Source organism: Squalius cephalus (genome assembly GCF_949319135.1).
Source record: "Squalius cephalus genome assembly, chromosome: 1".
Taxonomy (NCBI): Eukaryota; Metazoa; Chordata; class Actinopteri; order Cypriniformes; family Leuciscidae; genus Squalius; species Squalius cephalus.
The window spans coordinates 4,360,297-4,386,279 of record NC_137122.1 but is presented as its reverse complement, the minus strand read 5'-3'; the positions used below and the strand labels follow the sequence as shown (position 1 = coordinate 4,386,279).

The following is a 25,983-nucleotide window of genomic DNA, read 5'->3' as shown; positions in this document are numbered from 1 at the left end:
ACTGAATGAAGCCGGCGTCCTCAGGAGCTTATCCCGCTGAAAGGCGTTTCGACGGCGGAGAGTGCTCCTATTCCGGAGGTCAGCGAAGTGGAGAAGTCGCAGAAGGAGTAAAAATCTGGAGCACCTAGGCGAGGCACAGCAATATATAGCCTCTGACCACGCCCATACTGGCGGGCTCTGACATGCCAGGGGGCGCCAGGCATCCTGATTGGTTCTCGCGTCAAAGCCGCCTCGCCATAGGTTCGTGCAGTTGCCGCAGCACAGCCAATGACCGCTCTCGCGCTCAGTTGTGCTCGCTGTGCAGCTGCACTGCGTTTTAAAAAGTTTGCTTCAATATTCTCGAGAAAAGGAGGTTTTCCCATAGCGTAAGCTAGCTTTACGCAATACGAGAGACCTCTCGAAAGGGAACTATGAATTGTGACAGAAATAGTCAAAGGCTTAGAAGTACTACACATCTTTTTCCAGCACTTCAAAACCATAATATCATGTTATTTTTAATGTAATGACCAACACATTTTTTGTTCATCCATCAAAGATTCCCCTAAAACTAAAAATTAAGATGTAGGAAAACTCTTATTTAAACACTAAATTACCACTGTAAACAGTAGGATGACTATTGGCTATTTTCACTCCCTAATGTCAATTTTTTCATTCATTTTGCTTTTAATTCATATTAAGACATTATGAATGATAATAATTAAAGTTAATGTCATCTACACCCTAAATTAAGCTTAGTGCTTTATTGTCAGCCCCAGTGCCGCCACCAGATACTCTCTACTCTCAGTGGCTGCGATGCCACGGCCCTCAGATGCTAGTCTGGAGCCTGTGGACTTAAAATAAAACTGCACATTGTAATATCTGTACGTTAAGTCTATTTATTATCAAAGAATTTGTCAGTAAAAAAAGTTAGTCTGGAGCCCTGCCCAGAACATTCTGTACCGTTTCATAGTTGAACTGTTTATCTAAATGTGATGAAGTGCTTGAATGTTTCTAACATGAATGTTCTTCAGCATCATGAATGAATGAGGAATAAACACCAACCTCTTTGTTCTTCAGGATCTTCAGTGTGTTTCATTCTGCAGGGTTCTGGATCACTCATGTTCTCACTGTCTTCTTTAATAAACTCAGTCTTTGCAGATTTCAGCTCTTCCTGATGCTCTGATGCTCCTCTTCACTTGTGGCTGATGGGAATTTACAGCATTTATTGGAGAATTGCAGTGGGAGGAGCTTCACTGATGATGTGATTGCAGTGGGAGGAGCTTCTCTGATGATGTGATTGCAGTGGGAGGAGCTTCTCTGATGATGTGACTGCAGTGGGAGGAGCTTCTCTGATGATGTATTCCAGCGTGGGAGGAGCTGATCTGCCAAAATCAAAAATATCAATTGTTTTTTCAAATGTTTTTAATAATACATGACACTTCTAAGCATTTATGTCAGATTCATGAATTGTTACTTCAAAAACTGTACAGATATGGGATTAGAGGAGTGGCCTTTTCTTGGCTCCAGACTTATCTGAAGAATAGATCACAGTATGTCCACACCAATGGCACTGATTCCCAGCTGCTGACAATTACCTGCGGGCTGCCACAGGGGTCAGTGTTGGGTCCGTTTTTGTTTCTTATGTATATAAACGATCTTTGTTTAGTTTCAAAAACATCAAACCTTATTTTATTTGCTGATGACACCAGCATGCTTAGTTGTGGTAAAAATTTAGATGCATTGATAGATATAGTAGAAAAACAATTATCATTGTTAAAGAAGTGGTTTGATTCTAATAAGTTAACCCTTAATTTAAATAAAACCAAATTTATAGTTTTCGGAAATCGTGCCATTAATGTGTGTATACATTTAAGAATAAATGATACTGAGATAGAACGAGTGAATGAAATAAAATTTCTTGGAGTATTTTTACAAAATAAGATTAGCTGGAAGCCCCATATAAACTATATCAAGGCAAAGCTATGTAAATCTCTTGCAATAATATCCAAAGTTAAAGAACTTTTAAATGAAAAAAATGTATATATTTTATACTGTTCCCTGGTTCTCCCGTACATGACCTATGGCCTAGAAGTTTGGGGAAACACTTATAAAACCAATCTTAATCCAATAAGTATCATTCAAAAAAAGAGCTATCCATATTGTGAATAAAGTGGATTACAGGGCCCATACAAATGAGCTCTTCATTAAACTAAAAGCACTAAAATTGAAGGATTTGGTTGAGTTTAAAACAGCACTTTATGTATAATATAAGCCATAATAGGTCACCAGTGCATATCCAGGGATTGTTCCAAAAACGAGATTGTGTTTATAATTTCCGAAAGGAAGAAATGTTTCAAAAACATATGTGAGAACGAGTGCAAAGCAGCATTGTGTTTCTTTTGTTGGGATTAATGTGTGGAGTAAGTTGGACCAAGAGCTAAAAGACTGTAAAACCTTAATTCAATTTAAAATTCTTTTGAAGAAATCAATTATAAAAAAATACATTGAGAATGGATGCTGGGGATGTTTGTTTTTCTTCTTTTTTTTTTCTTCTTTGTGACGATTTAGGGGAATGGAAAAGAAAAAAACAGGGAAAGGGAAAAGCGAAAAGATGGGAAGGAAAAGGGGAAGGAAGAGGGAAAAGAAAGGAGAAAAAGGAAATGTATAACTTCATGTATAAGACATTGGCAGCTTTACTGATTATGTTTTGTAAATTCACTGGAATAGGCGCAATAAGCTTTTGCTTCTGCCTATTCCATTTCAGACTTTATGTTGATTTATGTCATCATTTGTTAAATGTTTAAATGTCTGAATAAAATAAATCTGAAATCTATGTCTGTCTATCTATTCATTAGACATCCATCTATTTGTATTGCTAATCCTAACATTATTCTGCTTCTTCATTAAAATACAGGTATCTAGGAATATAGAAAATAATATACATAATTTAAATTCTTCCTAATATAAATAATGGTAAAAAAAAAAGTTAAAATCATAAAAACAGAAATAAAAGGTACATAAAGTAGCCAACAAATCCCCTCAGTCTGCTGACACCAATGAAATGAGCTTTAAGTGTAAATTTACAGGAGATCTGAAGACATCAGCATAATAAATGAGGTGAAAACAGGAACTATTGTCATGAAATAAAGAGTGTTTTCAGCAGATCTGTTAATAAATCCATTGAAAGAAAATACTGTAATTCCTCACTTGGATAAAACATCAATAAGATAAAAACAATCGCTAATGACACTCATCTCCATCAACCACTACAGAGAAATACTTACAGCAGCATAATGTACGTGAATCTAAATATAGTTTTATTTTGTAACCCTTCACAGATCTCAAACTTTAACTTCGAGACAATCACATAAACGAACTCAACATCGCTCAGGTCTGAATGAACTCAACATATTCTCCTCATGCTCGCTGCTGCTGCACTAAATGTTTATTTCAGAAGGAAGACGCCAGAAAAGACGCACAAGTATCGCTGTGATCGATGAAAACAATACAGAAATGAGCCTGTCTCTTAATCAAACTGTATAAAGTGTGTGTGATGGTTGTGTAAATATGAGAAATATCGTGAACTGCTCTCCTCACCTCAGAAGACTCGTCGGTGCGTCCCAATTCTTCTTCAGTGAATTATATTGGCAGCTTGCAATCTTTGTGCATTACCGCCATCTACTGGATTGAGGTGTGATCACATTGGGAATATATATATATATATATATAAATATATATAAAGGAGATCAGAGCCCAAGCTTCAGCTAGTGCTGCGTGTTCAGCTCCTCCAGCTTCAACCTCAGCTCAAACCTCCAGAGAAAAAAATAAAATAAATAAATTGGGCTAAAGTCTTCTTGCTAGCTGTGTTTCTTTTAGAAACTCTATCACTGCTTTGGTTGTAGACTGTGTTCCAGGTAGACTCAACAGGTTTCTCAAAGTAACAGAGTTCTTTGTTACCCTCTTAAATATCTCTCTCTCTTCAGAGTACTGCCTACATGTCAGAAGTACATGCTTCACGGTTTCTGTCTCCGTACAATATGGGCACATTCCTGTCTCATGTCTCCCTAGTGTGTGTAAGGCGCTGTTCAGTCCTGTATGTCCTAACCTTAGCCTGGTGAACCAGGCTTCCTCCTGTCGTGAAAGTGAGCTGATCATTTTAACTGGTACATTCTGTTGAATACTATATAAATGCCAACCTTTTTCCCCCTTATCGCATTTATCTTGCCAGAGTTTATGAATACCATCTTTAATTAAAAATAGTCTTCGAAAATAGAATTAGTACATCCCAAATCGTAGTATGCTGGTTCCAAAGATACCCGGATGGTCTACTATTTCTGGTCAGAATCCATCGCGCGTTGGCCGAGGATTCGTTTAGAACTACAAACACGAGTGAAAAGAGCTAAAAAAAAACTACAGACATGGAGGATGCGCGAGTCCGCGATTATGTATAGACCTTATGCGCCAGAGAAACGAAGGCGCCGCCATCTTTAGAATATTGTCTTTGAACTTCCGTTTTTGCAGTCGCTCTGTATATTCCTATGGCATTGCTGTCCAGGATTAATTAGCTTTTGAAGTGAATTTACTTAATATAAAGTTAACAAAAGTTAACGAAAGTTATCATGAGGATTGTAATGTTTAAACCAGATGTCTTAAAGGAGAACTCCGGTCAATTTTAACATTGAGCTAATTTTTTTGTAAATTTGGAGTGCTGTCAGTACAGAGAACAACGACAAAAATCGGTGTTGCCTACACCGTGTTATCCTCTTTTTAAAATTTGCACCCTGTTGACTTCAATGGGGCAAGTTTTAAACCTGCTTTTAGCCTCTTAACATCCTTGATGTGTCATTACAAGTGCCCAGCCAATGTGAGTGATTCCTTCAGAGTGAACACGGTGAATCTGACTGCAGTAGATGTGAAAGATATGAATAAAAATGATGTTATTTCAGCCAGCGCACATACCTGTATTTACATCCTGTTTTCGGTCAAAGTCCATAGTAGTCGATTGTCGAGTTCTCCTTTAACAAATGTCAGTAGACCGGGAAGATTTTAAAACAAGCCGTTCATTTATAAATACGCAAGATCGCTGTGAAAATAAAACCGGAAGTCAAAAGACAACGAGCGCAGCGCTGAAAAGGGGCGGGGCTACATAAGGTCTATAGAGAGCCTAAGTCCCTCCCCTTCCGGTTGACCACCATGGGACCTTACTTCGGGAAAAATATTGTATGGTAGTCAATGGCGAGAGACAACAAATATTTTGATCTCGTTTGAATTGTGCCCTGAATTACACATATGATGTTTGTCAATTTAAAACATACATTTTAAAGTCAAGAAAGTCACAGTTTGATGTAAAGAACATGTGCTCTTTTGGTTTCAGAACAGCTGAAATGAGTTAGTTCAATCAACTCTGAGTTGACCTACTCTGAGTTAAGCGCGTGCACCACAACTATAAAAAGCCATTATCAATGGAGCGCAGATATTACGAGTCACCATGGCAACAGCGCCAGACAAAAAGAGGAATTACTGTTATACAGTGTTGGGTGTAATTAATTACCAAGTAATTTAAATATTGTGATTTAATTAAAGGGATAACTCTTAATTCTTCTGTAATTTAAAATAAAATCTGATGTAATTACATTAAATAGGCTACTGCATAGACTATAAAGAACAATTCTGTATAAAACAATAGTGGATTTAACATACATTTTTAAAAGGTATATTTTTAATGTAACCTTCTCCCTCTACACACTTTGGTCAATTCAAGAATAGTTCATGCAATTGTATATTGTTTATTTGAAAGCATTAAAAGTGCAGTTTCTTGTCTCTCCTTGTATTGTTCAAGTGGTTGAGGTGGATATGGGATTTAGTAATTAGTAATAAGTAGACCAATACTTTCTAAAGATAGCAATTATTACATTAATCTAATTACACTGTTGAAGATAACATTGATAACTATTTTAGAGTAACTTACCCAACTGTTATAATATCAGAGGTGAAACTGGAAGAACATTGTTATTCAACCTAATTTTAATTTTCATGTGGAGCAATCCTGCAGGCATTAAAAGAACATGGCAGCAGCTGAAAATTAAATATAAAAACATAATTCAATCAGGTAAGGCTTGAGCATATCATAGGTGAAGGCTACCTGACTTTAAAAACATGTGACATATTACATAACTAAATAGCGTCCAGTGTCTAGCAGTGCAGCCGCATTTACAGCTGAGGGAATTCCTGGAGGGACTTCAGAGCCACTCCCGAAGATCCAAGGGCCTTCATAAAATGTAAGAGGTTTACATATGTGTTATTTTTTAGATAGGCTATTTTTGATATTTCCATTTATTTTACTTTGAGGTTGGGTTTTTTGTTGGTCCTAACAGATTCTGATGGTAATATCTGTCTTTTGGAGCCTCCTGTCCCAACAGAACCACAGGCAGTCGTAAGTCGCCTACTCAATACACCAGAAATTAAATAGTGTTAAAGTGCACTCGACCAAATGCTCATCTTCACAGGACGATGAGGATAAATAGTTTCTGCTGCCACAGAGAGGCCTAGGTAATGTTAATATTATGTGTCTACACATCAAACAATCTACCCATTCAGATTTTTTCAAATTTTTATGTGGATAATCTAAGTTTAAATCTAAGTATAAACAGGTACACAGATGAACAGTTCAGTGATTTCCAGTTTAATTCTGTAGAATTTGTTTAGAACTACATTATGTAACTCTAATCTACTACTGTATTTTCAGTTGCCAGTTAAGGAGTTATATAGACATCTTATTAAAAAAAAAATAGAAAAAAACTGCAGTAAAAATAGCAATATTTTATTTATTAATAAAATATTAATTTTATTAATAAAAATTTACTGAAAGAATGAATGAGGTGTTTAAACACAGCTTCCGATAGAAACTCTAAACGATTAAACGAGCATAAACTTTTTATTGTTTTTTATCAATATGTGGAGTTTGTGTTGGAGTCTGTGACGTGTTGTGCTGGGAGCAGGTCGTTTCTTAGTGTTATCAGACATGTCATAAGTTGCATAAGTCATAAGTTGCAGTGTCGTCGCTGTTGAGTGCAAAGGCAGTAGGCTAGACGAGGCGAGAGGCTCGGGAGCGCGCGTGCAGGGACGTCACTGGATTTCGTGGTAAATCCGACCCGGCACCTTCACATAAAAATAAGAATACTTACTTTCCGAGGTAATAGCAAAACCCACAAAGTGGATCATTTTAATCTGAGATTACAACCCCTTCACACACACGCAATAAAAAAAGGATTCGTTTTAGTAGAAAAGCTACATACAGCACCTTTAATATATGTAAATTTAATCTAAATTAATCTTTGGTACCGAAATTGGTACCGAGAAGAACCATGGATTTTCACTGGTATTGGTACCGAATACTGAAATTTTGGTACCGTGACAACACTAAAATACAGTATATATACGTCTGCCATATGTTGCCACCCCTCAAAAATTCCTGCCCCCCCCTCTCGCCACCCCATAAATATTTTTCTAGATCCGCCCCTGGCAACATGCTAAAGTAATATTAAATAGTCATTAAAATACATTACAGGATGAGCTCTATCAGCATAATTGCGTAATCAGTGTTGGGTGTAATGCAGTACTAACTAATTAATTAATTAATTACTGTAATTTAATTACTTTTTATTCTAAAAGTAAATAAGAAATTATTCTTAAAAAATGTGTGTAAAAAAAGTGTACAGTAATCTAATTACACTGCTGAAGATGTAATTAGCTTTTAGTAGAATACAGTAGAAGTTATGAGAATACAGTCTTCTGTAGAAGTGTTTTTATTTCAGTGTTTTTTCTTTAGTAAGGAAATGTGCTAGTCGAACTGCCTCATGGATCTAAACATAATAGTAGCTTTCTACTTTTATCTGGGGTTTCAACAAAAGGAAATTTTACAGGTGCTAATCTACCAACATGCCTTTACTATTTGTCTTAGGACGCTACAGAATAAACTGAGCCGGAAACACTTTTCAGACTGGATGGAGACCTGTGATCCTCCTCTGCTTATTCTGACTATTTTGTGCTTCACTTGAAAAAGTTCCTTTCACCTTTAGTAACTGGAGTCACTTCAGTTCTGTAATAATGGAAGGCTACTAGTAAAGCTGAATCTGCGTGGCCCTGATTGGCTGCGGGGGTGTCCCGTACGCGCGTGGCCGCGTGCTTTGGAGGCCGATGACGTCACCGCTCGCTCGCGCCGTCTCTTTCGTCATTGTTTTTCAGTGTCGAGTCTTCTGAGGTGAGGAGAGCAGTTCACGGTATTTCTCATATTTACACAACCATCACACACACTTTATACAGTTTGATTAAGCGACAGGCTCATTTCTGTATTGTTTTCATCGATCACAGCGATACTTGTGCGTCTTTTCTGGCGTCTTCCTTCTGAAATAAACATTTAGTGCAGCAGCAGCAGCGAGCATGAGGAGAATATGTTGAGTTCATTCAGACCTGAGCGAGTTTGTGTTCGTTTGTGTGATTGTCTCGATGTTTGGAGTGAGAACTGTTACTGAATGTCAAGTTAAAGTTTGAGATCTGTGAGGGGAATTGATGGGAATCGATCCCAAGTGTTTCTGTTTTCATGTTTACCTTTATTTCTTTGTCGACATTTATCTTTGGCAGATTACATTTACTTATTAAAATGAATGTGGACACTTTAAATTGCCCCTGTATGAGTAATGAATGTGTGAAATTTAAAATATATACATTGGAATACAGATAAATATTAATTAAGTTTGTCACAGGAAACGTTACATTTTCTTTATTTTTTAGTTTTTTATGATTATTGTCAGTTTCTGTACGAATATGTAACATGTTAATAATGGAATTACTTTATTGCAATAAATAGTTATTATAAAGTCAAACTTTATAATAATAATAATAATAATAATATTTATAATTATTTATAATAATATACTAATAAAACAAAATAATTAAATAACCTCTCTTTATGAACCTCTTCAGGCAAATAACTACAACACCATAATATGTAAATCTAAATATAGTTTATTATAAAGTCGACCTATATTTAGATTACCATATTATGGTGTTGTAGTTATTTGCCTGAAGAGGTTCATAAAGAGAGGTTATTTAATTATTTTATTGATGATTTATGTTACACTGTGAGATATCTTTCAGTAGAGCAATTTTACAGGCTTTTGTCATGTATCCTGGCTCAAATAATGTGTTTCTAACAGCAAACACTCAGAATAAAGTGAGATGATCTGCTGATGATCCTGATAGTCAGGGGGCCAAAACTGATATTAAAACTTTGTTGGACACTTTTTGGTACAAGTATACAACCTATCCAGTATTAATATTTAATTAATATTTAACCCCTCAACATGTGTTCTAGCCAGGTTGTCAGCTTAGAAAATGTTGTTGTTTTTTTTGTCCATTTTAACACTATATTCTTAAAAGTGGTAAAAGCGGATTTTTTTCCCAAAGTGCTTCCATTTTCTTCCATGTTACCTATTGTAATTTTGGGCAAATGTGCAATATAATCCAACTTATGTGCAAGCATGATCATTAAAAATTAATAATCAATAAATACCACAAGAGTATCACACCACAAGGGGCACTGTTGTGTCAGCACAGCTGTGATTTGGCAGCAGATCCAGAGAAGATGATCACAGCAGGTGTCAACATTACAGTCTGAACAAAACTTTATAAAGGAGTGAATCACACAATCACACAACAGATTAACTTGATCTATTTGTCTACACAAACATTTACCTCAAAATTCTACCATCAAATGTTGCCAGAAACAGGTAAGCTAAACTGTTTTCCAACTAGCTATATACTTACCAGGCATACACTCACCTAAAGGATAAGGAACACCATACTAATACTGTGTTTGACCCTCGTTCGCCTTCAGAAATGCCTTAATTATACGTGGCATTGATTCAACAAGGTGCTGAAAGCATTCTTTAGAAATGTTGGCCCATATTGATAGGATAGCATCTTGCAGTTGATGGAGATTTGTGGGATGCACATCCAGGGCACGAAGCTCCCGTTCCACCACATCCCAAAGATGCTCTATTGGGTTGAGACCTGGTGACTGTGGGGGCCATTTTAGTACAGTGAACTCATTGTCATGTTCAAGAAACCAATTTGAAATGATTCGAGCTTTGTGACATGGTGCATTATCCTGCTGGAAGTAGCCATCAGAGGATGGGTACATGGTGGTCATAAAGGGATGGACATGGTCAGAAACAATGCTCAGGTAGGCCGTGGCATTTAAACGATGCCCAATTGGCACTAAGGGGCCTAAAGTGTGCCAAGAAAACATCCCCCACACCATTACACCAACACCACCAGCCTGCACAGTGGTAACAAGGCATGATGGATCCATGTTCTCATTCTGTTTACGCCAAATTCTGACTCTACCATCTGAATGTCTCAACAGAAATCGAGACTCATCAGACCAGGCAACATTTTTCCAGTCTTCAACTGTCCAATTTTGGTGAGCTCGTGCAAATTGTAGCCTCTTTTTCCTATTTGTAGTGGAGATGAGTGGTACCCGGTGGGGTCTTCTGCTGTTGTAGCCCATCTGCCTCAAGGTTGTGTGTGTTGTGGCTTCACAAATGCTTTGCTGCATACCTCGGTTGTAACGAGTGGTTATTTCAGTCAAAGTTGCTCTTCTATCAGCTTGAATCAGTCGGCCCATTCTCCTCTGACCTCTAGCATCAACAAGGCTTTTTCGCCCACAGGACTGCCGCATACTGGATGTTTTTCCCTTTTCACATCATTCTTTGTAAACCCTAGAAATGGTTGTGTGTGAAAATCCCAGTAACTGAGCAGATTGTGAAATACTCAGACTGGCCCGTCTGGCACCAATAACCATGCCACGCTCAAAATTGCTTAAATCACCTTTCTTTCCCATTCTGACATTCATTTTGGAGTTCAGGAGATTGTCTTGACCAGGACCACACCCCTAAATGCATTGAAGCAACTGCCATGTGATTGGTTGATTAGATAATTGCATTAATGAGATATTGAACAGGTGTTCCTAATAATCCTTTAGGTGAGTGTATAGCTAGGCTAATTTACTTTCATAATTACTAGCAATATTTTTGCAATATAATAGACACACACCATTATTTGCATTGCGCTTAGCTTGACCTTGCTTATTCAATCCATGCAGTCTCAAAGGGATGAGACTGACAACCTGAGAGCCAACCTCTGCCAACCTGAGAGCCACTGCTTTGATGGGGAAAAACATACCTTTGCCATACGACTATTACATAGTTATTACTACTAACTAGTTACTAACCCCTAACCCTAAAGAAGTGAGAGAGCAGTTTTGTTAGGATGGAATTAATAACTATAGTGATATGTGAATTACACATAATTTGTGTTACAACCTGGTACACTAATTAAGTCAAATAGCACCATAGACCATCATCTACAGTTCTAAATTTCCGCCTTGACATTAAAGTATTATAACTTGTGCAGCATTGCACTGTATCTCCCTACAAGCTTTAAACTTGGCTTGACTCATTCCCATAGATATGGGTACTGATTGATAGAGGTTTTGGGATACTAGGTTATGTTTCCAAGCTGATATTCACTTTGAAAACTGGTTCTCTTTAGGCGGAGATTGTTTTTTTCATGTTCTAGTTCTGTTGTCTCTTACACTGTACAATAAATGTTCATTCTGCCACTTCATCAGACATCCCATGAGTGTTGGCTTTCATTTGATACCATGTTTATGAATATGGTCCTTGTGGTTGTGGAGATATTCAACATTTACTGTTGGCATGTCGTGTTGAGCATGAAACCAAAAAATTGGCCTGAAAGTTCAAGTCACAAAAAAAAAATTCAGCTTGACAACCACCCTAATATCTTACCTATGGGTGTCTTCTAACTAAAAAAATAGGGTGACAGCTTGTACCAAAACATGTCCGCAAAAGTCTTAACGGAAGCCCTTTTCAGAATTGGCCCCCTGACTATGAATGGCTTGTTGAATGAGTGTTGATAGTCTGATAGTCATCAATATTAACAGATCTGCTGAAAACACTCTTTATTTCATGACAGTAGTTCCTGTTTTCACCTCATTTATTATGCTGATGTCTTCAGATCTCCTGTAAATTTTCACTTAAAACTCATTTCATTGGTGTCAGCAGACTGAGGGGATTTGTTGCCTACTATATGTAGCTTTAAGAAATTCTAGTATGGTAGTCTCAGCAAAAGCGTATAACAGAGGGATTTCTTTGTTCTGTAAGAAGGCACTGTCTCCTATTCTCTCTATTATGAACACAGTATAAGGGTCCTCCAGGCTACAAATGTACATGTGGTAGGATAGCCAGAAACTGACCATATATGACCTTGTTATTAAATGTATCATATTCATATATGATGTAAAGTATACACTCTTCTATACATATCTTATTGGTTAACTCGCTGTAACTCCCCTCATATTCTTGCTATATCTTCTGAGACAAAGATGCTAATAAACTTGAGAGATACCTTTTTGTTCATTCAATCTAATAGTAGCCTATGTTTATTTCTGTTTATGCTTTCAACTGTTTTTTCCTAACATTATTTATATTTGGAAGCGTTTAACTAAACCAACTCAGTAACTTCTATGTTTGATTTTGGCAGATCAAATCAGTGAAGCTCCTCCCACTGTAACTCATCATCAGTGAAGCTCCTCCCACTGTAACTCATCAGTGAAGCTCCTCCCACTGTAATTCATCATCAGTGAAGCTCCTCCCACAGTAATTCAGCAATAAATGCTGTAAATTCCCATCAGCTACAAGTGAAGACGAGCATCAGAGCATCAGGAAGAGCTGAAATCTGCAAAGACTGAGTTTATTAAAGAGGACAGTGAGAACATGAGTGATCCAGAACCCTGCAGAATGAAACACACTGAAGATCCTGAAGAACAAAGAGGTTGGTGTTTATTCTTCATTCATTCATGATGCTGAAGAACATTCATGTTAGAAACATTCAAGCACTTCATCACATTTAGATATACAGTTCAACTATGAAATGGCTGCAAAAGTTTCTGTTTTTTAACAAATGGTCGGTAAAGGGAGGTTTCATATTGTCAACATCAGGTCAAACTAAATTTAAATATTTTAACTGTTTTATTTTACAACATATGGTTTACAATTTGTAACAATGTTACCAGAATTTGTGCGTATTTTTACGAACATGTATAACAAATAATAATCAGTCCAAAATGTAAATTTTCAATCTACTCTGCTTTACTGCAAACATTTGTGTTCTTTCTCGCAGTGAAATTCCCTTGATCTTGTGTTTCTTGTGTCCCACTTTCACATGCATGTGAAGTCAACGGAAGGAGAAGTTTAGTGTGAACGGCCCTTAATTAAAACTTTTTAGTAGTTTTTAAAGTCCGCGTGAACCGGAAGTTGCAAACGACTTTTCTCTGTTGTGACGTATTTCCCAGTGAAAGGGAATATTGAACAGAGGGCAGGGTTTTACTCTAGTGCTCCTCCTCTCCATCTCTCGCTCATAGCAGACTAACGGTTTGAGGGGAGTGGTTAAGCGTTTACCAACCCAAGCCGTCAAACCTACATCATCAGCCATTCCAGACCGGAAGTAACTTTTCAGACTTTGATTAAAGATTACGACGGCAAACAATTTTTTTCTGTGTATTAACTTGCACGGATTAATTTTTCACCACAAGACTAGTAATATGCGCTAACAAAGTAAATAGGGTCAATTTTGATTTCAGTTGGACTTTAACATAATTAAATATGTTCGTATCATGTTATATAATTGTGTCATTGATCAAACATATTTAATAGTTCTCACTACAGAAACATGGGATTTGTGCCTATAATGTTTTACAAAAATAACTGGAAGATCAGTGTACCTCATTCAGGGAAAGTTTCAGGGACGTATAATTAATTTATAAAAATACATAAATTATTGTATTATTTTATTGCAGTTGTCTGTTACATCTGGGATAATATTAATCTTCATTCACTCCATATTTCTCTCTTTGAACTATTTTGATTAATTAGAAAATTATAAAATAAGAGTTTTTCTGTCATGTCAGACCCGATGGAAGAGAGCGAGGAGAGTGAAGAACTGAGTGAAGTGAAGGAGGAGAGTGAAGAACTGAGTGAAGTGAAGGAGGAGAGTGAAGAACTGAGTGAAGTGAAGGAGGAACATCATGTCCAACCGGGAGAAAAACCTTTGAGTCGCTCAAAGACTAAACATACATTTTTAAAGAAAAGAAGAGCCAAGAAATCTTTCACCTGCACTCAGTGTGGGAAGAGTTTCACAACCAAACATAATCTTGAGCGTCACATGAGAGTTCACACTGGAGAAAAGCTGTTCACCTGCACTCAGTGTGGAAAGAGTTTATCAACCAAGGCAAGTCTTGAGATTCACATGAGGATCCACACCGGAGAAAAGCCGTTCATGTGTGATCAGTGTGAAAAGAGATTCTCAGACAAACAAGATCTTAAGATTCACTTGAGAGTTCATACAGGAGTGAAGCCACATGTATGCAATCAGTGTGGGAATAGTTTTAGTCAATCATCATCCCTTAAGATTCACATGAGGATCCACACCGGAGTGAAGCCGTTCACATGCCATCAGTGTGGGAATGGTTACAGTCAATCTTCACACCTTATTGTTCACATGAGGGTCCACACCGGAGTGAAGCCATTTAGATGTGATCAATGTGAAAAAACATTTCTCTGTGCATCAAACCTGAAGAGACACCTGAGAGTTCATACGAAGGAGAAGCCGCATTCATGTTCTGTGTGTGGAAAGAGATTTTCACTTCTGCAATATTTACATAGACATGAGAAAACTCACACTGGTGTGAAAGAGTACATGTGCTTTGAGTGTGAGAAGACTTTCACTACATGGATACGTTTAAAACAGCACGACAGTATTCACACTGGAGAAAAACCTTACAAGTGTTCACACTGTGACAAGAGATTCAGTATGTCATCATCTCTGAAAAGACATGAGAGGATCCACACTGGAGAAAAACCTTACAAGTGTTCACACTGTGACAAGAGATTCAGTTTGTCAGGACATCTGAGATCACATGAGAAGATCCACACTGGAGAAAAACCTTACAAGTGTTCACACTGTGACAAGAGATTCAGTGGATCATCAAATCTGAAAAGACATGAGAGGATCCACACAGGAGAGAAGCCGCACACGTGTGATCAGTGTGGAAACAGTTTCTCTTTTAAAAGTCACCTGAAGCGACACATGAAGATCCATGCAGTGGCAAAACCTCATCAACACAGTCTGAGATCACGGTAAGTAGATCATCTTTATGTGCTGAGAAACAAAAGCTGCTTTTTCCACGTTCGGAAAAGGTTCCAGTTGTGTTTCCACTTGAGCCTGGTACGGCACAGCACAATTACAAACCGTTCTCGGCCCTGAACTCTGGGCACACTTGGCTAACCGTGCCGAACCGTGATGGTTGAATGTGTTTACTAGTGGTGGAAATTTGGATTCTTTCCAGAGATTCGTTCATTTTCAATTCGTTCACCAAAATGATTCGTTCATTGATTAGTTCAGTGACAATTTCTTCATATTACATAAATACGCCAGCAGGGGGCGAAAAATAGTGTCTTATGTGTTGTCTTAAGTCAACGAACGTATTTACTTCTAAGAGACCGTTCGGTATTTATGGAAAGGACCACTGGAGGAAAATAGGGGAGGGTCATGTCTTTTTATTCTTTGTTGAGGGGAGGGTCATCCAACTTTTTTTAGTCTAGGGGGAGGGTCACCCAACTTTTATATTCATGAAAACAGCAACATTTCAAAGTGAAATTTGTTTGCTGCATATCTTTTACATGTAGCTCCATGTTGCTCTCGCGGTATCAGCCCCCCATCTATATCAGATGGGTCTGACCCAACACAAATCCAGTTTGGCGCTGTTTGACAGTGCGCGCGCACTTCAGTACCCGGTCAGAAAAAGTGCATCATGTCAGAACAGAACGCCAATGAAATGTTTACCCGGCAAAGCTTTAAAGCACGAGCAAATAATGAACTTTTGTGATTGCGAATAAGTGCACTGTGGTGGTACTGTGGTACTGTGAGTGTAACTCTACCGCTGCATTAACATGTGTGATGTGAATGTACGTCGAGTTTTACAGTATTGGGACTGAGGCGCCAGAACTGCAGCTGATAGAATGTGCGCTGTTGCGCGATACCACCATATTTTAGTTTCCGTCCTTATTTTGTTTCCACAATAATGTTAGTGAGTAAATCTACTGAAATTGCCACCATAACAGTGGAGTGTGATGTGTAAGATGTAGGGCTACCACATCTTTAAATTACTATTAGTATTATTTAAGTTAACATAATAAAATATGTAGACCTACACCAAAAAATTAGTTGAGGATAAATTCGTTAAAATTGGGCAATTCCAGCGTTATGGACGTGACATTTGCAGTCAAAACTTGAAATATAAATTCTCAGAAAATGCATTTAATACCAATATATTGAAACGTCTGTTAATATATCCATACTCCCTTAATAAAGGAGTCAAGACATTAGAAAAATATCAGTCTACACATGCGTTTTATATTTAATATGAGGGAAATACACATTTGACGTGACACAAAAAATCTTTAACTTTTAGGTGGCAAAATATTTTTTAGTAATTCTATGAATTACACTGCGCAAACCAAAAGATGTATACCCACCGGATGAAGAAGGGTCGGCCTCCACAGAACATAAAATATTCGTTTTATTTTATTTTTCGTGTTCACATTTATGTGAAAAAAAAAACAATGTTAAGGGCGTGACATGACTTCTCCAGTTCTCCATTACGGACATGACTGCTCTGAAAGCGACTTTAAAAAAATCACACAGACCTCAAACAGAAAGCACAAAGCCTGTCTTTAAAGTGAATTTCGTTTTTTATTAATTGTATCTTAATTTTTATCAATGTTTCATCAACCAATTGCCTGGATTTATAGTAGAAAATAGATAATCATGACACGAAGGCGCCGGCGAGTGAACTGGACTATCGTCTCATAAATGAACCGAAACTCAGCGTAAGGTACTTGCCTCACAGACCTGAGAAATATATAGAAAGCTTGAAATGTCTACTTTTAAACAGAACAATTCAAAACAAAAGAAAACAGACTGCTCTCTTATGTAATCCGTATGAAATGTGCATTTCTCTCTGGCGCGTTCTGCGAAGATCACGACGCATCGTCAACTTCATCTTTGCAGTCGACACAGAAAACACTTGTTTATTAATAAACAATTAAAATGTCTCCTTGCTATATTTGACATATTCATAATCATTACTTTTGCTGGTTCTTTGTGACAGCTTTTAGATGCTTTATTGGCAGCATGTTGAATGCGTCACACCGCATCAGCACCGAAAACATGATTTTTTTCAAAAATCGTGATACGAACTGAATCGTAGGTTTGGTCTATCGTTACAGCCCTAGTAAGATGAGAAAGCAAGAGTTTATGGTTGTAAAAAAAAAACAATGGCTATCTGAACATTTTTGCCAAGCACAAACCAGTACAGAAGTAGGCTAATCAATAAATTATCGGGGAGGGTCATGCCTTTTTTCACAATCATTTTGTAGGGTCATAGAAAAATGTATTGCTGGCGAAGGGAGGGTCATGTATTTTTTGACTACAGATCTCAAAACTCCTCCGGTGGCCCCTTAAATAAAAAACGAACAGTCCCTAACAAAAAAAATGATTTGGCTTATTAAAATGTGTTTCTAATTTACTTATTAAAGGTGCTCTAAGTGATCCCGGGAGACGTTACTTGACGTTCGAATTGTTATCAAACAAAACGGAGGCTAGCTAGACCCTCCCTCCTCCTCATCCCGTCTCCTCCCTCCTCCCCTCCCTTCCGACATAAAGGAAAGTCAAAGTAGTCACTACAAACAAAGTTACGTTTTACTGATACTTCATTCAATGTGTAATGTCGCCAAGTTAGATTTTTTATATATTGCAGAACAGAATGCAGAAAAAGAGAAACATTATCTTAAAATCGTTTCGCGGTTATAACTATAGCTCCCATACAAGGACGCAATAATAGCATAACGTTAGCTTCGCGTTTTCCAGTGAGCATAAACAACGGCGTAGTCGTAAACAAATTTGGTCAAAGTTGTAAATAGCCTATAAATGAACATTTAAATTCATAACAAACCGTGGGTGAAAACATCTCTGGTTACTTACGTAACCTATGTTCTCTGAATAGGGAACGAGACGCTGCGGATAGCGCAGTGGGATATTCTCTGAATGTGCCGATTGTCTGAAGCCCTATAGAATCACGCCAATTCATTGGCTGATGGCGCCCGCGCAATCTGGCTCCGCCCCGACGCTCTTACGTCGCATCATTACATATTCGCGCGCACCATCTGCTCCTCAGATTTCTCTGCCGAAAAGAAAACTGTCAGCAGCGCGAGGAGCTTGGCAGCTAACGCAGCGTCTCGTTCCCTATTCAGAGAACATAGGTTACGTAAGTAACCAGAGACGTTCTCTTTCATAGGTTCACTCAACGCTGCGGATAGCGCAGTGGGAACGGACTACCAAACTCGCCAAGCTAGAGCGCTTTCCATGACTGGTACATAAATGAGACAACGACCAAGATGAGTTCAAACAGAAAGAACCTGGGAACCCGGGGTCATGTCAAGATCCAAATTATAGAACCTTACAAAAGTGTGCGGAGAGGACCAGCCTGCTGAACACAAATGTCCTCCAAAAGTGCTCCTCTAAAAAGAGCTTGAGAAAATGCCACACTTCTGGTGGAATGTGCTCTAATGCTAAGAGGTGAAGGCAAGCCACGCACCTCGTAAGCCAACGAGATAGCTTCTGTGACCCAGTGGGAAATCCTCTGCTTTGATGCAGCAAGCCCACGGCAGCCAGCACCGAAGCAAACCAGAAGCTGGTTAGATTTCCTCCAACCGCCTGAGCGGTCTACATATATCTTAAGAGAACGAACTGGGCAGAGCAAGTTAAGCTTCCTATCTTCCTCAGAAGAAAATGGAGGAGGGTGGAAAGCGTTAAGGTTAACCACCTGCGAGCAGAAAGTTGTGGAAAGAACTTTGGGGACATACCCTGGTCTCGGCCTCAAGGAAACCTTGACCAAGCCAGGAGCAAAGTCCAAGCAAGACTCGCTAACAGAAAGAGCTTGTAAGTCTCCTACCCGCTTTAATGAGGACAAAGCCAATAAAAGAGAAACCTTGAGAGTCAGAATCCACTCCGGAGCTCCAAGGGCTCAAAGGGGGGGCCTTCGTCAAGCCCTCTAGGACAACAGAAAGGTCCCATGAGGGAACTCTAGGGGAGCGAGCCGGTTTCAGGCGCTTAACCCCACGCATGAAGGCCTAAACTAACCTTAGTTTCCCCAGGGGAATCTCCTCCGATTCCCTATGTGCTGCAATAGCTGCGACATAAACTCTGGGAGTGGTAGCAGCTGCTCCAGAAGCAAACTTCTCCTGCAGGAACTCCAGTACTGAACCAACAGGGCAGTTAACTGGGCTCCTATCATGTGCTAAGCACCATGTCTCAAAAACCTTCCATTTGGAAGAATATAGCCTCCTTGTAGAAGGGGATATAGCACTCGCAATGGTCTCCTGAACGTCAGTTGGGAGATCAGAACTTAATGCTAACGGCCTCTGATCGGCCAAACATACAGCTTCCACATGTCTGGGCGAGGATGCCATATCCCGCCCTGCAGCTGGGACAGCAGGTCTTCCCTGACCGGGATCTTCCAGGGGGAAGATTCCAGCAGAGGAATTAGCTTCGAAAACCATGGCTGAGACGGCCAGAACGGAGCTACCAGGAGGAGGCGGACTCCGCTCTCTCTCACTCTGGCCAAGACCGCCTGGATCAGTTTGATGGGCGGGAAGGCATAGAGTTTCTGCGTTGGCCAAGGGTGAGCGAACGCATCTATCCCTAATGGAGCCGGGGAACTCAGGGAGAACCAAAACGGGCATTGGGACGACTCTTGAGATGCAAAGAGGTCCACTTCCGCTTCTCCGAAAACCTCCCAGATCAGGGCCACCGTCTGGCGGTTCAACATCCATTCTCCCGATCAGAGTTTCTGCCTCCACAGAAAATCTGCTGCGAGGTTCAGAACCCCTGGGACATGAACTGCTCTTAGAGATAGGAATCTGCTCTGAGACCACAGGAGAAGGTGACGCGCATGCCTGTCTAGGGTGCGCGACCGAGAACTCCCCTGCCGGTTCACATGAGACACCACTGCCATGTTGTCTGTTCTGACAATTACATGGTGTCCCTCCAGAAGAGGGAGAAAATGATGCAGAGCCAGAAAAATGGCTCTTAACTCCAGGCAGTTTATGTGCCAAGAGAGAGTCTCGCCAGTCCCGACCCCACACGCTGGTCAGCCCTCGAAAACTGCTCCCCAGCCGGTGAGAGAGGCATCCGTCGTAATCATCTGGCGACGAAATACCGCACCCATGCCAACCCCTTTCCGAAGAAAAAGAGGATCCCGCCAAACTGACAGGGCTCGAAAGCAACTGCGCGATACCTTCAGTAGGCGAAGGGTTGGCCCGGAGGGCCGAACCCCTGAGAGCTTCATCCACCACATGAAGGGTCTCATGTGGAGCAGGCCCAGCGGTAGCACGGAGGAGGCCGCGGCCATTAGGCCCAGCATCCTGCGGCAAGTGCCCACAGACACATGATGGCCTAGCGAAAAACGGGCCAAGCATGTCGTCAGACTGGAAATCCATGCAGGAGCCAAGCGGGCCTGCATGAGAACGGAATCCATGTTCACCCCCAAGAAAACGGTGCTTTGAGTCGGAGCAAGAACACTCTTCTCCGAGTTCAACCTCAAACCGAGAGACTAGATATGACTCAGAACGATGTCTCTGTGGTGGGTCACTAGCTCCCTGGATTGGGCTAAAGAGCCAATCGTCCAGGGAATTTAGAATACGGATGCCCTGGAGCCGCAATGTGGCCAGAGCTGCATCCATACTCTTTGTGAATGTCCTCGGGGCCAGAGCGAGGCCGAAGGGAAGGACCCTGTACTGGAACGCTCTTTCTCCAAAGGCGAACCTGAAGAACTGCCTGTGTCGCCGTATAACCTGGATGTGAAAGTAAGCATCATAGGTCTACTGTCACGAACCAATCCCCTGGCCGAATCTGAGATATGATAGCTTTCAGCATCAACATCTTGAATTTCCCTTTGTAAGGGCGAAGTTCAGTCGGCGGAGGTCCAGTATGGGACGCAAACCGCCGCCCTTCTTCGGGACCAGGAAATAACGGCTGTAAAAGCCCCGCTCGGTTTCCCCTGAAGGAACCTCCTCTATTGCTCCTTTGAGAAGGAGGGATGAAATTTCCTGCTGAAGTACAGAAGCCTGAGTGGCGCTGTCTACTACAGTAGGAAAGACCCCGTTGAAACGGGGGATTGCGGCAAAACTGAAGAGTGTAGCCGAACCGAACTGTGCGATTTATGCCTGCCTGCCCAGCCGCCATGTAGGATTTCCCAATGAGAGGAAGTAGTCCTACATGCTTAGAGGGGAGGAAGGGGCGCGACCTCCAGGACGGCGCAGACGACGGAGCAAGATGGTCGGCTAAAGTCTCCTCAAGCTGCCGCATTAGTGAGGCGCGCAGAGAAAGGCTGCTTCCAGGATCTGGAAATCTCGTGATGCAGATCACTGAAAAATGGCAGCTTTCTCCGTTGAGGCCTAATTTTTTTTTTTTTTTTTTTTTTTTTTTTTTTTTACATAAGCGTCGCGCTCATGACATTTGAGGCAGGGGGCGCGCTGATAACAGCGGGCAGATTGCCCGCGCTCGACTCCTCTGCGGCGGTCAACCGAGAGGGGGAGGGCTGGGCGAGTCCCGTAGGAACTGTCATGTCTGTGTGTGGATGTGGGCGCGGGATAGCGGGCACATTTACCACACAGAAAACATTGTCCGCTTGAGTGAAGCGAATGTGCGTTGGTTTCGTTTTTATAGAAACCTTGAGACATGCAGAACGTAGTGTTTGTGGCACTGGGTAGTGGGCGCATTTACCACGTTTAATGCGCAATCGATCTGAGTAGATTTTAAGTGCGCGAGCCCTGTGTAGACGGGCTGTGCTTGTGTGTAGGAATGGGCACTGGGCTTTTTTTTATTTATTTTTTTACACATAAAACACCATCGGCCGTGGCCGGGACACCAGAAAATACACTCTCTTGGGGATTTATCTGGGTAGCCGTGAAAGCGGCATTTGTGTGCAGGCAAGCGGGCAATGGAACCGGCTTGTTGGCTGCAGAAAATACTGGACCAGTCACATTTGCTGGCCAATCAATAGCGAGCTTCTCCGTAGCGCGCGAAAGTATGTCAACGAGCCCCGTGTAGGCCGCAGTAGGCCGTGCTTCCTGGCCGCTCGGCGGGATAACCTCGTCGGCGAGAGTAGGCCCGAAATCCTCGGAGTCGGAAGCCTCGGTAAAAAGTACATCCTCCAGCCCAAAAGAGACCGCGGGCTGGGGCGCAAATAATCGTGCGAAAATTCGACTGGCATGCCTCGCGCGTGCCGGGGGGAGGGAGGGAGGGAGAGAAAGAGCGGGGCTCGTCTGCTCGAACTCCACATCCTCAAGCTCTACATCTGAACCCCAAGTCGCGGATCCTCGAGAGGCCTCGGGAGCGCGACAGGGGGAGACGAATGATTCCCTCTCAAAAACCGCGTTTTAGCCGCGATTTGAGGGTTTTGAGCAACAAATTTCCACAGAATTACATTTAGACGATCCTATGACTGCCTCGCGCGCATGTGAAAAGCCCAAACATAAACATCACTTACTGCGTGGGTCATCGTTAGCGATGTAACGAGCACATGGCGGAGTACAGCGTCGGTATTCCATGGCAACTTCACCGTAAGGAGAAACAGAGTTCCGCTTGAACAGTCGCAGAAGCGCCGAGAATAATCCAGAAGTCGTATTTTTCGAGCTCAGAAAAATCACGAGCGAAGGGCAAACGTGACCGCTTCGTTCTGAAGGCAGAGAAATCTGAGGAGCAGATGGCGCGCGCGAATATGTAATGATGCGACGTAAGAGCGTCGGGGCGGAGCCAGATTGCGCGGGCGCCATCAGCCAATGAATTGGCGTGATTCTATAGGGCTTCAGACAATCGGCACATTCAGAGAATATCCCACTGCGCTATCCGCAGCGTTGAGTGAACCTATGAAAGAGAACAATCATTCACACAAATTGTCACCCTACTGTGAATCTGCTTGATCATTTACAATAGAGATTGATCGCTATAGCTGCTAGAAACATATATGTTGTATTCACCAAAGTTAACGCTGACTGCATAGATCTAGCTAATTACATCCTTGTGTTGGTTTATGTTGGTTTATGTTGGTTTATTCATAAAGGTTTCCGAGCTTCGTGAAGCAGTGTTTCGAAATCGCCCATCACTACTTTAACTACATGAGTAAGACATGATTAGCAAGCTGTTTGCATAAAATAGTCCATTGAAACTCACTTGATTTAATGTTTTTTTTTAGACCTGATGGACGTGAACAAGAAAGGAAAAACAGAAGCCAATAAATCTGTCTCCTGCCCTCAGTCTAAAAAACGCTTCACATGTGAGTCAAGGCTGGAGATTCACATGAGAGTTCACACTGTTATCTTTACAGACAAACTGTTTAAAATGTATAAAAATGTTACTGAATGATCTATCAATGCATTTCCAGCAGATATTGACATAATAAAGGGTCTCAATGAAATATGAGCAGTGTCGCATGTTTACTGTAAATTGTCACATGACCAGAGCTGTTTACTTCCTGTTTGCGCCAAGAGAAGAGGATGGCAGCAAGAAAGCTCCCAAAGAATATGTTAGTAAAGTATGTAAATATAAAGATAGGACATAGATTTTTGGTACACATCATGTTTAAGGTGTCTAGTATTGATATGAATTTGCAATTACTCAACTTTGTTTAATGTGGTCATAGAACTCACAAACATGTCAACGGCAACAATAGTGGCCGGTGCTACATGCTAATACACATAGGCTAACTGTTCTACCTTACTTTCTGCTGCTACCTTACTTTCTACCTAATATTACACACAGACACACACACACACACGGACCCAAGGAAGACTTGCTAGCTAGCTAATTCTGCTGCTACCTAACTTCCTACCTACTGCAACTTTACACACACACAAACACATGTTGAGCCGGCTACCTCTATCCTAAATGTTTACCTTCATGGTTAGTGTGTTCAATGTATACTGCACTAAAAATTAATGCGTTCAAATGAATTTTGCACTAAAAATGAACGATTTCAAATGAATGTTGCACTAAAGTAAGGTGCACTAAAGTTACAATGTTGAAATACATTGATGATTGTTGTTGTTTTTTGTCTTAACCTCAATATTCATAACGGTGCTCCCTAGTATAAGGCTTATATGTAAAATATTCACACTACAATTAGAAAGCATTTATGATGGAACTTTTAAAAGTGATAACTAGCCTTTGATAAAAGGATTTTATACACTCGCGCTCGCACGTACGCGAACACACAGACACACACACACAAACACACTGCACAGGTCAAATAGACCTATATTCAGTCTGTCCAATGGTTGATAAAACACAGTATCCCACTGGTCACAATTGTGACCAATCATAAAACACTTTTTCACACACTTTTCCATGAAAATGTAAAAAAATTATGATTGAGCTTGCAAACGCAAGATATACTTTCATGTATCTTTGAAACTGGACACTTTTCTTCTCTTCTTCTCTTAAAGGGATACTTCACCGGTTTTTCATATTAAACTATGTTATTCCCTTAACTAAGATGAGTTGATGCATAGCTCTATCGCTCTGGTGTGCGGCGACACTTTGATAGCACTTCGCATAGCCCAGTTCATTCATTAGGATCCAAACAGAAATGAAGTTAGAAGCGACCAAACAACTCCACGTTTTCCCTATTTAAATACAGTTTAGATTGAGTGCACGCACTGAGACGAGAGAGGTATGTATCAACTCGTCTTAGTTAAGGGAATAACATAGTTTAATATGAAAAAAACGGTGAAGTATCCCTTTAAGATGCTTCGGCTCTTATAAGTCAGTAAAGAGAGAGATCTGTCTCATTCACTTTTACTTAATGTTTGTATTTGCCATGTAATGATTGATTAAACTCTTTACTCATTTTATCAGCATCTCATTGTTATTGTCCATTTTCTTATTTTCTGCTGATTCTGCTTTAATTAGTTATATTTTTAGTTCTGAAAGTCAAGATGTATCCTGATGTGATTGATTTTTGAGCTTTACTTGTTTTCATTTTCTCAATAGAGCTTTTTAATGCCTAATATATATATATATATATATATATATATATATATATATATATATATATATATATATATTATATTTCACTGCACACATGACTGACATTGAATGAGATTGCTGTCTGTCTACATTATTAACAGTTTCATATCCAGTATCATATATACATTTCAAAGAGTTTGTTCCAGTCAGTTGAAGTTCATTCACACCATGAGGCTTCATAAAGTCAGAACAATCACTATGAACTTTAAACAACACCGGCCCCGGCTCCAGCTTTGAGATGTAGGGTGGGTCAAGTGAAACTCCTAGAAAAACTTACTTGCACTGTAATAATATTCACTGGCCCATCAAAAAAAAAAAAAAAATTGTATTTCAATAAATAGAAAGGCAAGTAAACTGCAAGTAAAAAGACCAAAGATCAGGTCTGGGGCCCCTGGGCTTGAGTTTATGTTCGGGCCCTACATATGCTGCAAATAACCTTAACTAGAACATCATTATAGAGTAGCAAAAACCCAACATCTGGGTAGAAATAACCCAAAAATTAGTTGATCATTTTTTAACCCAGGCGTTGGGTCAAAAATAACCTAACTTGGGTCACTATCCCAGTATGCCTTATTTCAGAAAATAAAACTTTGTTTTACATTATATTACACACTTAAAGAACTTTTACATTTTTATTGCATTAAATTAAAATCTATATAAAAAAACACACACTTGGACATGTTTATTTTCCTATTTATTTTAGGTCACACTGTAATA

The 25,983-nt window shown here is 40.1% G+C and overlaps 4 protein-coding genes across 9 annotated transcripts in view; 1 reads left to right on the top strand and 3 right to left on the bottom strand.

Moving 5' to 3' along the window:
• LOC307156058 (uncharacterized protein) overlaps positions 1-25,983 on the bottom strand; it is a 488,898-nt gene that overhangs the window by 13,033 nt on the left and 449,882 nt on the right. For 3 of the 4 annotated variants that reach the window (XM_079867256.1, XM_079867254.1, XM_079867255.1), the window contains exons 1-2: positions 3,577-3,645; positions 1,042-1,361 (exon numbers count right to left, since the gene is read on the bottom strand). In XM_079867256.1, coding sequence (XP_079723382.1) covers positions 1,042-1,099 — 58 coding nt within the window. In that variant the 5' untranslated portion in view covers positions 1,100-1,361; positions 3,577-3,645. Of the gene's footprint in view, positions 1-1,041; positions 1,362-3,576; positions 3,646-25,983 lie in introns of those variants that run through there. The other variant, XM_079867253.1, reaches the window with a different exon arrangement.
• Positions 1-25,983, bottom strand: part of LOC307156367 (uncharacterized protein) — a 1,306,365-nt gene that overhangs the window by 838,166 nt on the left and 442,216 nt on the right. The gene's annotated exons all lie outside the window — the stretch shown is intronic.
• Positions 1-25,983, bottom strand: part of LOC307156233 (uncharacterized protein) — a 207,918-nt gene that overhangs the window by 149,868 nt on the left and 32,067 nt on the right. The gene's annotated exons all lie outside the window — the stretch shown is intronic.
• LOC307156313 (uncharacterized protein) lies at positions 8,208-23,653 on the top strand. 2 transcript variants are annotated; one of them, XM_079867605.1, is made up of 4 exons: positions 8,208-8,239; positions 12,604-12,894; positions 14,030-15,257; positions 23,435-23,653. In XM_079867605.1, exons 2-4 carry the CDS (start codon positions 12,837-12,839, stop codon positions 23,475-23,477), a joined length of 1,329 nt encoding a protein of 442 aa, XP_079723731.1. In that variant the 5' UTR covers positions 8,208-8,239; positions 12,604-12,836; the 3' UTR covers positions 23,478-23,653. The 2 variants fall into 2 exon arrangements, with proteins under 2 accessions (XP_079723731.1, XP_079723730.1); XM_079867604.1 differs by having other exon boundaries at positions 8,221-8,258.